Genomic DNA, 12,881 nt, shown 5'->3' with positions numbered 1-12,881 from the left:
TAAGGCGCACTGTATTATAAGGCGCACTGTATCATTAGATATCATTAGATTTTTCTCCAAAATATACAGGGCGCCTTATAATCCAGTGCGCCTTATATATGGAAAAAAATTAAAATGTGCCATTCATTGAGGGTGCGCCTTATAATCCAGCGCGCCTTATATATGCAAAAAACTGCCTTATAGTCGTGAAAATACGGTACATTTTTTTCTAAAAGTGAGTACATTTTATTCTAAAAGTGAGTACATTTTATCCTAAAAGTCAGTACATTTTATTCTAAAAGCGAGTACATTTTATTCTAAAAGCGAGTAGATTTTTTTCTAAAAGCGAGTACTTTTTCTCTTAAAGTGAGTACATTTTATTCTAAAAGTGAGTACATTTTATTTTAAAAGTGAGTACATTTTATCCTAAAAGCGAGTACTTTTTCTCTTAAAGTGAGTACATTTTATTCTAAAAGCCAGTACATTTTATTCTTAAAGTGAGTACTTTTTCTCTTAAAGTGAGTACATTTTATCCTAAAAGCGAGTACATTTTATTCTAAAAGCGAGTACTTTTTGTCTTAAAGTGAGTACATTTTATTCTAAAAGCCAGTACATTTTATTCTTAAAGTGAGTACTTTTTCTCTTAAAGTGAGTACATTTTATTCTAAAAGTGAGTACTTTTTCTATTAAAGTGAGTACATTTTATTCTAAAAGTGAGTACATTTTATTCTAAAAGCGAGTACATTATATTCTAAAAGTGAGTACATTTTATTCTATAAGTGAGTACATTTTATTCTAAAAGTGGGTACATTTTATTCTAAAAGCGAGTACATTTTATTCTAAAAGTGAGATCTTTTTCTCTTAAAGTGAGTACATTTTATTCTAAAAGTGAGTACATTTTATGCTAAAAGTGAGTACATTTTATTCTAATAGCGAGTACATTTTATTCTAAAAGTGAGTACATTTTATTCTTAAAGCGAGTACATTTTATTCTTAAAGCGAGTACATTTTATTCTAAAAGAGAGTACACTTTATTCTAAAAGTGAGTACATTTTATGCTAAAAGTGAGTACATTTTATTCTAAAAGTGAGTACTTTTTGTCTTAAAGTGAGTACATTTTATTCTAAAAGCGAGTACATTTTATTCTAAAAGTGAGTACATTTTATTCTAAAAGCGAGTACATTTTATTCTAAAAGCGAGTACATTTTATTCTAAAAGGGAGTACATTTTATTCTAAAAGTGAGTACTTTTTCTCTTAAAGTGAGTACATTTTATTCTAAAAGCGAGTACATTTTATTCTAAAAGTGAGTACTTTTTGTCTTAAAGTGAGTACATTTTATTCTAAAAGCGAGTACTTTTTATCCTAAAAGCATGTACATTTTATTCTAAAAGCGAGTACATTTTATTCTAAAAGCGAGTACATTTTATCCTAAAAGCGAGTACATTTTATTCTAAAAGTGAGTACTTTTTCTCTTAAAGTGAGTACATTTTATTCTAAAAGTGAGTACATTTTATTCTAAACGTGAGTACATTTTATTCTAAACGTGAGTACATTTTATTATAAAAGTGAGTACATTTTATTCTAAAAGCGAGTACATTTTATTCTAAAAGTGAGTAAATTTTTTGAGACACCCTGTAGAATTTAAGTGATCTCGACATAAGTGACATTCGTTTACAAATTAGTTTCTAATAGGCTAAAAAAAAAAACTTTCTTGTTATATCATCAATCCATGCTTCTACTGACAATTTTGACCTTGAATTAGCCTTTCAAAAATGTGTACGCAGGCAGTGACGCTCAAAAAAAAAACTGCTGAATTCACATTGGCATGATAGCAGCGCTAATACATAGCGCTTTTGATATTTCTGCTACCCACAAGTATGCAAGCAGACTGAGCAAATACAGCCTTTATCTGCACTCAGCAGCACTGCAACCCAAGAAGCCTAATGGACATCAGAGTTCTCCAAAAAAAAGTCAACTACGGAGCTGGGAGAGCAGATATAGTAGCGCGTTGGGGGGAGTAGGAAGACTGTATACTCCAAGATGGTTATCAGAGGGCCTCCTTCAAGATGTCGAAGGTCTTCTCGGACTCCCTGCGGTGGCCTGCTGAGCACCCATCGACAAATCCCGAACGTTTCGGGGTAATCTAGCCTCCCGTTGAGCTCGCTATGCCGTTAATCCAATCACTCCCTTGCTACCCAAAGACATACAGAGTACTAATCCAGTTTATGTGGGGTACAAATAAGAAGAATTCATGGGTTTTCACACGCTTAACTTGGCTAGTTTAGACAAGGCGGATAGTAACGAGAGAAATGACTCCAATTATATTATTTTTTGATACACGCCTTGATTTTCAAGGTGATGGGTGTGTATAGTCCTGCAGAGTTTTGAGGTTTGTAGTCTTGCTGAGACGTTAGCGTGAATCCAATGAGGTGTGTAGGACATAGTTGTGGAAAATACTTAGTCGAAATACTGCCTGATTTTAGTTGAAACTCCAAAAATTCTAAATCTATCCTATTTAATCGAGGTTAGACAAAGAAAATTGAATATTACAATTAAAAATACCGTATTTTCACGACTATAAGGCGCACCGCATTATATGGCGCACCCTCAATGAATGACATTTTTCCATATATAAAGCACACTGTATTATAAGGCGCACTGTATTATAAGGCACACTGTATTATAAGGTGCACTGCTTTATAAGGCGCACAGTCTATTTTAGAGAAAATTTAAGACTTTTAAGTGCGCCTTATAGTGGTGAAAATACGGTAATTGCTATTGACTTCCAGGTATGAAGCACTCATGAGTTTAGAGCCAGCCATTGTTGATATTTTGGATTTTTTTGGTATAAAATCTTGCAGTGGGGGAGGAGCTATATGATGGAAGATGTTGTAAACTAAGATGGCACCTGCATATTTAACAGTATTGTTTCAGTTCAGGCGTTTGTGTTTTTTTTTTTAATATCCGACAGCGGTGGTTTTTCGTTTTTGGTTTTCTGTTTTTTCCACATATAAAGCGCACTGGATTATAAGGCGCACTGACTATTTTGGAGAAAATTTAAGAGTTTTAGGTGCGCCTTATAGTCGTGAAAATACGGTAACTGATATTGACTTCCAGGTATGAAGCACTCACTACAGTCACCTCTAGAGCCAGCCATTGTTGATGTTTTGGATTTTTTTTGTATACAATCTTGCAGTGGGGGAGGAGCTATATGATGGAAGATGTTGTAAACTAAGATGGCATCTGGATGGAGTATTATAACAGTATTGTTTCAGTTCAGGCGTTTGTGTTTTTTAATATCCGACAGTGGTGTTTTTTTTGTTTTTGATTTTCTGTTTTTTCCATATATAAGGCGCACTGGATTATAAGACGCACTGTCTATTTTGGAGAAAATTTAAGACTTTTAAGTGCGCCTTATAGTCGTGAAAATACAGTAAGCTGTATTCGGCCCGCAGAACAAAGGGAGTTTGACACCCCTGTTCTGTACAACCAGGTTTCAAAAAAAATGATTCATATTTTTTTATGTGGACCACTTGTCCAGATGTGCTATGACTTGATGAACATCTGCTTTAAAGTAAAGCGTGAAGGACAGTCCGAAAAGGCAAATGAGAGACGTCAAGTCAGCAAGTTAAAGTTGACAAAGTGCTGGATTTTGGAGGACGTTGTACATCAACGCCTTGGGGGAAAAAAAATGGAAGGAAGGAGCTGCTTGTTTGGCAGCTTGTCAAATTTTCTTCTTCTTTCTAAGAGCATCGAAGATCTCCAGACGCCATGTCAAGCTGACACCAGAAGACCGTGTTTGCCTTTTTAAAGCAAAGGAGGCAATTAGTAAAGACGGCAATGTTTTCTTCTGATTGCTTTGTGTAGGAAAATATGACTCATCATACAAAATGAAGTTGAGTTTTGCACCTAATTAAAATGAAGGCCAATTGATCCGTGGGTGAATTAACAGTTGATATAGTACACCAGTGTGGATTTATTAGGGTGGGCGAATAGTTGTATTATGGCTGAGTATAGGTGGGTGGATGGATGATGGATAGGGGGACTAACTTCATAGGGGAATGGATCAACCAATGAATGACAAGTAGATGAATGAATAAGTAAGTAGACAGGTTCATGGATGGAGAGATGAATGGAAGGATAGTTAGTTAGAAAGATGTATTTGGGAATGATTGAAGGGAATGTTTTAGTCATATTTGGGTTGTGTTTTGGATTCTAAGGCCTAATTGTGTGGTAGTGGGTGGAGTTTCTTGCAGTTGTTCAGTAAAGTAGTGTTTGTTAAACCACTGTGTAGTGAGTGATGCTCAGTTATGCCAAAAATTGTAGTATTACGAGAGGAAAATTGTAGTGTTACGAGAGTAAAATCGAACTATTGAAATAGGAGGAATATTACGTCGTAGATTGTATTATTGCAAGATTTAAAATGGTTAAAATGTTGTAATTGAAGTGTATTTTGTGGCTTTTTTTGTAAGGTCGAAATGGAAAGTTGTTTCATAGGTTTCAACTTTAGTGGACGTTATGAGAGTTAAATTGAACTATTGAAAAGGGCGAATATTACATCGTAGGTTGTACTACTACAGGATTCAAAATGGTTAAAATGTTGAAAGTTAAGGGTATTTTGTGGCTTACTTTTTTGTAAGGTGAAATGGAATGTTGTTTTACAGGGTTCAACTTTTGTTGATGTTAAGTCTGTGACCACAAAACTTCTCTTAGGATATTTAAGTAATATTGGGTGATAAAATAAAAGTTGCAATGTTATGAAAAGTTCTGTTTTTACGTTTCATAAAATGGAATTTGTCGAAGTAAAGTCTGCTTGAGCACATTTTTGTTAACGCCATATTAGGAGATTTAAGAAATATTGAGTAAAAGTCATTAAATTATGAGAATAAAAACGTTATATTACTTATTTTTACATTACTTCTTTTTACATTACTTCGTTTGACATTACTTCTTTTTACATTACTTCTATTTACATTACTTCTATTTACATTACTTCTATTTACATTACTTCTTTTTACATTACTTCTTTTTACATTACTTCCTTTTACATTACTTCTTTTTACATTATGTGAACCAGAAGTTGGTGACATTAGGTCAGTGTAAAAATATTAGATTTTGGAATAGTTTTTGGGGGTTTTATATGATTCCTGTTGATAAAACTTTGAAGTGAACAACTTTATATTGTTAATATAAGTTATATAATACTTTTTAATTAGAAGATTTTCAGCCAATGCTGTGCCTTTTAAAAATACCTCAATGCAAAAACACAGGCCAAGAATCTGGTGCCTTTTGTTGCTCACTGTTTTGTCAGTTTTGGTACTTTTGTGGCATTTCATTCATCGCCCTAGTTAGCCTCTGTTTTTTGTAGAAACCCCCTCAAGCTTTGGTCAGTCTTTTTTCGTGACTTGCTTTTAGTATTCACATGGGTTTTTTTCTGACTTTGATGAATATTGCAAAATGCCTCCTTAGTTTGATTCATCTGCTTCGGGGTCCAAACTTGGTTCAGCCTCAAACGGATCGTAACAAGTCTCGGTCGTAGCAATGAACTTAGATAAATGGATGGTTCTACAAATGTATGTACAGCAGATAAACCGTGTGAATATGGATGGATAGAAAGTTTTCAAGTGTCAAACTCCCTTTGGTCTGCGGGCCGAATACAGCTTCATTTGAGATCAAGTGGGCGGGACCAGTAAACTCATTGCAAAATTACATAGAACGAACAATAAGCCCACTTTTTTCCTTTATATTAGTCATTAATACCAATAATTAGTGCAAAGAATGAGTAAATTATCAAAGTTTCTTATCAGAATTTTCCTTTTACATTATGAACAATATATTATGAACAAGAGAATAACATAAGAACATAAATAAATGTCAATTCATGTCGTTTGCACGTACTAAAACACTGCGCCCCTAGCGGATAATACAAGAACTACACATTTTAAAGAAATTTCATATTTGTTTTATACAATGCAGCTTTCTTCCCCGGGCCGTACCAAACCACCAGACAGGCCGGATCCGGCCCGCGGGCCGTATGTTTGACACCACTGGTCTAGGATGATGGGATATCAAGACGGATTGAGGAATAGGGAAGAAAGAAATGATGTTGAACAGATGGTCAAATGATTTAATGCATGAATAAATGGATGCACAGATGGATAGCTCTGTTGGAAAGGGAGTGGGATTGGAGATCAACAAATAAGGTGTAGTGATAGTAGGGTTTGGAGTTTAGGGTTTGGCCTTGGTGTGCGTTAATGGGATTAAAAATTGTTATGTCATGGTTCAAAGAGTTTGAGGTTGCTGAATATCAGATTAGTGTTCGAAGGATTAGGTTCAGAACTGTGGTAGTGTATTAAACAACAGCGTTTGGGTGTCATAGGGTGACAGTTACTGTATTTTCTCGCATATTAGCTGCATTCACGTATAAGCCGTATCTTTAAAATTGCCTTAAAATCGTTTAATTTTACAATTTCTCTCGTATAAGCCGCCCCCTGATTCAGAATTTTCACTTCCATATTCATGGTTTTAATAGGGAGTACAAATGTGTTACTTTGAAGGGAAAATTTTAATAAAAATCATAAATCAGAAGGTGCAGATACATATCACTGTATTTTCTCGCATATTAGCCGCACCCACGTATAAGCCGTACCTTTGAAATTGGCTTAAAATCGTTGAATTTTAGAATTTCTCTCGTATAAGCCGCCCTCTGTTTGACAATTTTCATCTCCATATTTATGGTTTTAATAGGGAGTACAAATGTGTTACTTTGAAGGAAAAATCTTAATAAAAATCATAAATCAGAAGGTGCAGATACATATTACCGTATTTTCTCACATATAATAATAGCAGTTTTTTCCATGTTTGATGCAAGATACGGTTTATTTTCATCTTGAATTTCATTCATAGACCTCAAAATAAATTTAGTTAAGCGTTTTATCTGTTTATCTTTTCTCTATGTTGAAACAAATGATCGTATCGGCCGCATTGTCTTGCGTAAAGTCTAATTTTTACGCATATAAGCCGTACCCTCAATTCAGTCAACATTTCTTTATGCGAAAATTTTATTATACTGTATAAATTACAATTATCCCTATGAGTTACATCAAGTAATTGATTGTGTCTAGAATTTTTGGTGTACCTTACCATTCCGGGTTGTACCATTTCACAAACAACAACAAATTGCCCTCCTGGACTTTCTATCTATACTCTAAGGCTTTGATTTCAAAACACTTTATAGTAGAGTCAAGTAACTTTAAGAGGAGTTGTAGCCATTTCGCGTAAATTCTACAGGATCAGATTGCAAAGCGAGTAAGGCTGCAGACGCAACAAAATACTGAAGTCAAGACCTTCATTGATTGGAAATTTTTGAACCATCCAACAGTTCTCTTAAGAGTGGAACTAAACCCTCTTTGCTAAATCAGTGTACATGTACTATGCCGACTAGTTCTACTACTAGTACTACTATGACTACTACTTCTTCTACTACTAGTCCTACTATGACTACTACTTCTTCTACTACTATGAATACTAGTACTACTATGACTACTAGTACTATGACTACTACTTCTACTACTATGAATACTAGTACTACCATGACTACTACTTCTTCTACTACTATGAACACTAGTACTACTATGAATACTAGTACTACCATGACTACTACTTCTTCTACTACTATGAACACTAGTACTACTATGACTACTAGTACTACTATGACTACTAGTACTACTATGACTATTAGTACTACTATGACTACTACTTTTTCAACTACTATGACTACTTGTACTACTATGACTACTTGTACTACTATGACTATTAGTACTACTATGACTACTACTTTTTCAACTACTATGAATACTAGTAGTACTATGACTACTAGTACTACTATGACTACTACTTCTTCTACTACTATGAATACTAGTACTACTATGACTACTAGTACTACTATGACGACTACTTCTTCTACTACTACTACTTCTACTTCTTCTACTACTTCTAATTCTACTACTACTTCTACTTCTACTACTACTTCTACCTCTACTTCTACTACTACTACTATGACTACTACTACTATTACTTCTACTACTACTATGACAACTACTACTACTACTTTTACTACTACTATGACTACTACTTCTACTACTACTATGACTACTACTTCTACTACTAGTATGACTACTACTACTTCTACTACTAGTATGACTACTACTACTTCTACTACTAGTATGACTACTACTACTTCTACTACTACTATGACTACTACTACTACTACAGTGTTCCCTCGGTTATCGCGGTTAATTGGGACCACCCGCGATAAGTGAAATTCCGCAAAGTAGGGATTCCCCTTCAAAAATGCTTAATTTGAATTTAAATTAAAAAATTGTTTTTTTAAATTATTTTTTAAAATTATTTTTTACCCCCCTGTATACAGTACACCATATAGAATACGGGTAAAGAGAGTGAAATTCATGTTATAACAAAAAAAACTAAAATATATTGTTTCAATGTAATTGTTGTATTTTTTTTCCCAAAAAAAATTGCAAAGCTCTGAGTCCGTGAAGTAGCGAGGGAACACTGTACTAACAGCAAATATAAATTGTCCCTCCACCGCTAAGCTTGACGCCACGTATTATTTATATGATATGTCAATAGTGTAATTTGACCCCCCCTGATATGAGACCCTGCCATAATCTCCGTGATCTCGGTGATTAATATTGTTTTTGCGCGTCAAGCTGAACTGCACAATACTACTACGCTAGGTTTTCCACATCCGTCTTGTCCAGTTCATGGCCGCTGTGATTAAAGCAACAGCACGCGGGCTAGGAAAAAGAGGGAAATAGATTTTTAAAAGCCTCGCCTTGCAAATGGAACCTGAGGTGCGAAATGATGAATGGATGATTGTTTGATCGATTAATATCCAGCCTCAGAGGATTTACATTGATGGAGACTTCATTTCATGTTCGGCTGCCTTAGAAGCCATTAAAGAGATCACAGCATCCACATACTTTCTCTGCCTTATGATTTTATTCTGCCTGTTACTGTTGTAGCAGGTTGAGGTGTTCATACTGTGTCTTTATAGATAAAAACCTAGTTTTAACATTTATTTATTCATAATTCGGTTTAGTGCAGATTGCAGGGTTATGGTAGTTAATTGATGGACATGTGTGGATTGGCAGGTAGAAGGTAGTAGTTCAATGATGAGATATACTGTAATTTCTGAAATATATGAAGTATTTGTAACTCCAAAAAAATGTGACTGAATCAAGGCTTATATGCGCATAAATTAGACTTGACATGCTGGAAACTGCAAGGCGCAAAACGCCATAACGCAAGACAATGCGGCAGATACGGAGATATATTTGAAAATAGAGAAAATATAAACAGATAAAACACTAAACAAAATGTATTTTGACGTCTATGAATGAAGGACAAAAATCTGTATCTTGCATAAAACGGGGAAAAAACGTACTTGTGCCTGCCATTGCTCATTCAGGGCAATCTTACCGTGAGTGACTCTAAACCAGACGTGGGCAAACTACGGCCCGCGGGCCATATCCGGCCCGTGAAGCGTTTTAATCCGGCCCACTGTCGTTGTCTAAATAATGCTTTTGTTTTTTTAAATATTTTTTATAGTAGCTCTGTCCACTTTTTTGGTGTTTTGCAGACTATCTTTTTTTAAATGACATTTTAATATTTCTTAATACATTTCCTTTGACTTGACTTTGTACTTTATACTTTTTACTTTAATGATGAGTAACGAATATGTTAATACTTTAGTCCTTTTTCTCTATGTTTCATATGTACTGTTAATGGATGCACTTTTTTATATGTATCATATCTTGTGCTGACCCCGCCCATCTGTCAAAAGTCAATGTGGCCCCCTGGCCCAAAAGTTTGCCCACCCCTGCTCTAAACTAAGATGGCGTCTGCATATTTAACAGTATTGTTTCAGTTCAGGCGTTTGTGTTTTTTTAATATCCGACAGTGGTGGTTTTTAATTTTTGGTTTTCTGTTTTTTTTCCATATATAAGGCGCACTGGATTATAAGGCGCACTGTCTATTTTGGAGAAAATTCAAGACTTTTAAGTGCGCCTTATAGTCATGAAAATACAGTACTTCATGACTTAATACCCATTTTCACAGGATTTACAGTAACTTAATTTGCCTTTGTAGCCATTCAAAGCCTTTGCACTATAGCTTTAAGTGTTATGTCGTAGAAATGCCATACCATATAGCGCACGGATATACCGTAAACAGACTTTAAATATTTGCATCAACACAAGCAACGGCTATTCAGCAGCTCCTAATCAGTAGACTTCCTCAGAGAGCTTTACGGAAGGTTCCTCGCTTCTGACGACTAAGGTATTTTAATACCCAACGGCGGTATGGAACAGGTGGCGGATGATTGTCGACGGTAGCAGACATTTATGAGATGTTAAGGCGGCGGTATCATTGATATGCAATGACACTTAATCCCCCTGACGCCCAGGAGTTGCATTGATGACTACGTGTTGATGACTGTGTGATGTGTTCTGGCGTGGATTCTCTAGAACTGTCTCTACTGTAACCAGGTCGGAGGACACACCATGCTACCCATTCGTTGGATGCCCCCGGAAAGCATCATGTATAGGAAGTTCTCCACAGAAAGTGACGTGTGGAGTTTCGGTGTCATACTGTGGGAGATCTTTACCTATGGAAAGCAGCCTTGGTTTCAACTGGGTAACAATGAGGTAAATTGGTTTTCTTATTGTTATTTTAAATGTAGTTGCATTTTCTTCTAGATTCATCTTGAGATGATTTTTTTCTTGCCTTAATTTACACATTTAAGAAGTTTTACAAACAATTCCTATCGATTATTTGTCAAAAAATTGACACCAATGTCCTCATACCTGTGCTCGGACGTTTGGTCGCCAGTCTTTTGGTCGCTATTGAAACCAGCTCTCAAAATTATATTCATGAGAGAGTTTAATATCTAAGTACTGTTTAAAATCTAAATACTGTTTAATATCTAAGTAGTTTAATATCCAAGTACTGTTTAATATCCAAGTACTGTTTAATATCCAAGTACTGTTTAATATCCAAGTACTGTTTAATATCCAAGTACTGTTTAATATCCAAGTACTGTTTAATATCCAAGTACTGTTTAATATCCAATTACTGTTTAATATCCAAGTACTATTTAAAATCCAAGTACTGTTTAATATCCAAGTACTGTTAAATATCCAAGTACTGTTTAATACCCAAGTACTGTTTAATATCCAAGTACTGTTTACATCCAAGTACTGTTTAATATCCAAGTACTGTTTAATATCTAAGTACTGTTTAATATCTAAGTACATTTGACCGGCGACCAAAAGACCGGCGGCCAAATGACCGGCGGCCAAATGACCGGCGACCAAATGTCCGGTCTCGCCTCATACCTGGTTAAATTTTTGTTTTTGATTTAATGTAGGCACATTTAAAATGCGACATCACAAAAACCTTATGGTCAGTCTTGAAAGACAATGCTAATGATTTGGAGTTGTATTTGACTCCACTCTGATTTTAATCAAAAAAACATTCGTCATTCCTCCACTATAATAACCATCAAATAATCACAAATTATAATACGACGTTAGCTATTTTTGAAATGAACACTGTTTGTGTGTTACAGTAAATTGTCCCTCTTTGGTAGTCGCAATGTTTGATTACTTACCAAAAAAAAAAATACCTTAAATTTTAACTTGAAATGGAGACACAATCCATAATCGTATTCCACGAAAATTCAGGTCCCACGAAGAAGCAAAGAGTGTCAAAACAACAATTAGCCGCGCAGCTAATTGGAGAACAAGTTAAACAAAAGAAACAATCACTCATCCCGTTAGTGAGGTCTTAAGAAGCCTCCCGCACAGTAAATACCACTATATTCATTTTCTATGAAGATCCACATATTCATTAAAATGGAGACGATCCCTGTGACTTTCTCTTAATGAACCAGACGTCAACAACCTCGGATAATAAATGTAATGTTTTAGCAAAACATTATTTTTTATTTTTTATCCTAACAAAACAAAGACATCAATCTTATCCCTCATTTGTGCATCTCCATCACTGAAAAACATGTACTACAATCACTCACTCATACCCACAAAATACCCATAAAAATATTAAGAATGCAATATTATAGACTTCAAAGACAAATTCATATTTTCTCTAGTTGTAATGAGATCTGATTCACACCAATTTAAAACGCAGTACTATTCAAATCACTCTAAACAATCGGATTTGTTTCATTTTAAATGTCACAAAGGTAATGTTTAACACAAGGTATAACGCTTATTTCTGGTATCTCTTAGTCATATTAATGTATTTATTTTTTAAATGTGAGTTGAACACATTTGCAAAATGTCAATCTTTCCTACAATTCATAAAAATGAGAAATCCATTAGCAGAAAACGACACAATGTTTACTGTAGTAAATATTGCTCTGTGTGTAGGTCTATTATAGTGATCTCCCAATCCAATACTCCGTTTGGGACTATTTTTGGAATATCGGATTTGGCCAGATAGCTGATCCAGTTCAGTAGTCAGTACAAGTGTTTTTAAAACAATTGTGTTCTTAAGCTGCTGTAAATCAAGCCATAAGGCAAACATTTCCACTGAGTGGGACTTAAAACTTATCATGACCAGATGTTTGGTCGCTGGTCTGTTGGTCGCTGGTCTTTTGGTCGCCAGTCTTTTGGTCGCCAGTCTTTTGGTCGCCAGTCTTTTGGTCGCCAGTCTTTTGGTCGCCAGTCTTTTGGTCACCAGTCTTTTGGTCGCCAGTCTTTTGGTCGCCGGTCAAATGTACTTAGATATTAAACTCTCTCTCTCTCTCTCTTAGATATTAAACTCTCTCTCATAGATATTAAACTCTCTCTCA

The 12,881-nt window shown here is 35.1% G+C and overlaps 1 protein-coding gene and 1 long non-coding RNA gene across 3 annotated transcripts in view; one reads left to right on the top strand and one right to left on the bottom strand.

Moving 5' to 3' along the window:
* LOC144194524 (uncharacterized) overlaps positions 1-12,881 on the bottom strand; it is a 75,071-nt gene that overhangs the window by 36,705 nt on the left and 25,485 nt on the right. The window lies entirely within an intron of this gene.
* ntrk3b (neurotrophic tyrosine kinase, receptor, type 3b) overlaps positions 1-12,881 on the top strand; it is a 215,247-nt gene that overhangs the window by 199,718 nt on the left and 2,648 nt on the right. For both annotated transcript variants that reach the window (XM_077713645.1, XM_077713644.1), the window contains one exon: positions 10,552-10,710. In XM_077713645.1, coding sequence (XP_077569771.1) covers positions 10,552-10,710 — 159 coding nt within the window. The remainder of the gene's footprint in view (positions 1-10,551; positions 10,711-12,881) is intronic.

The sequence above is a fragment of the Stigmatopora nigra genome, chromosome 3, assembly GCF_051989575.1.
Source record: "Stigmatopora nigra isolate UIUO_SnigA chromosome 3, RoL_Snig_1.1, whole genome shotgun sequence".
NCBI lineage: Eukaryota > Metazoa > Chordata > Actinopteri > Syngnathiformes > Syngnathidae > Stigmatopora > Stigmatopora nigra.
This window is presented reverse-complemented; position numbering and strand designations above follow the sequence as displayed.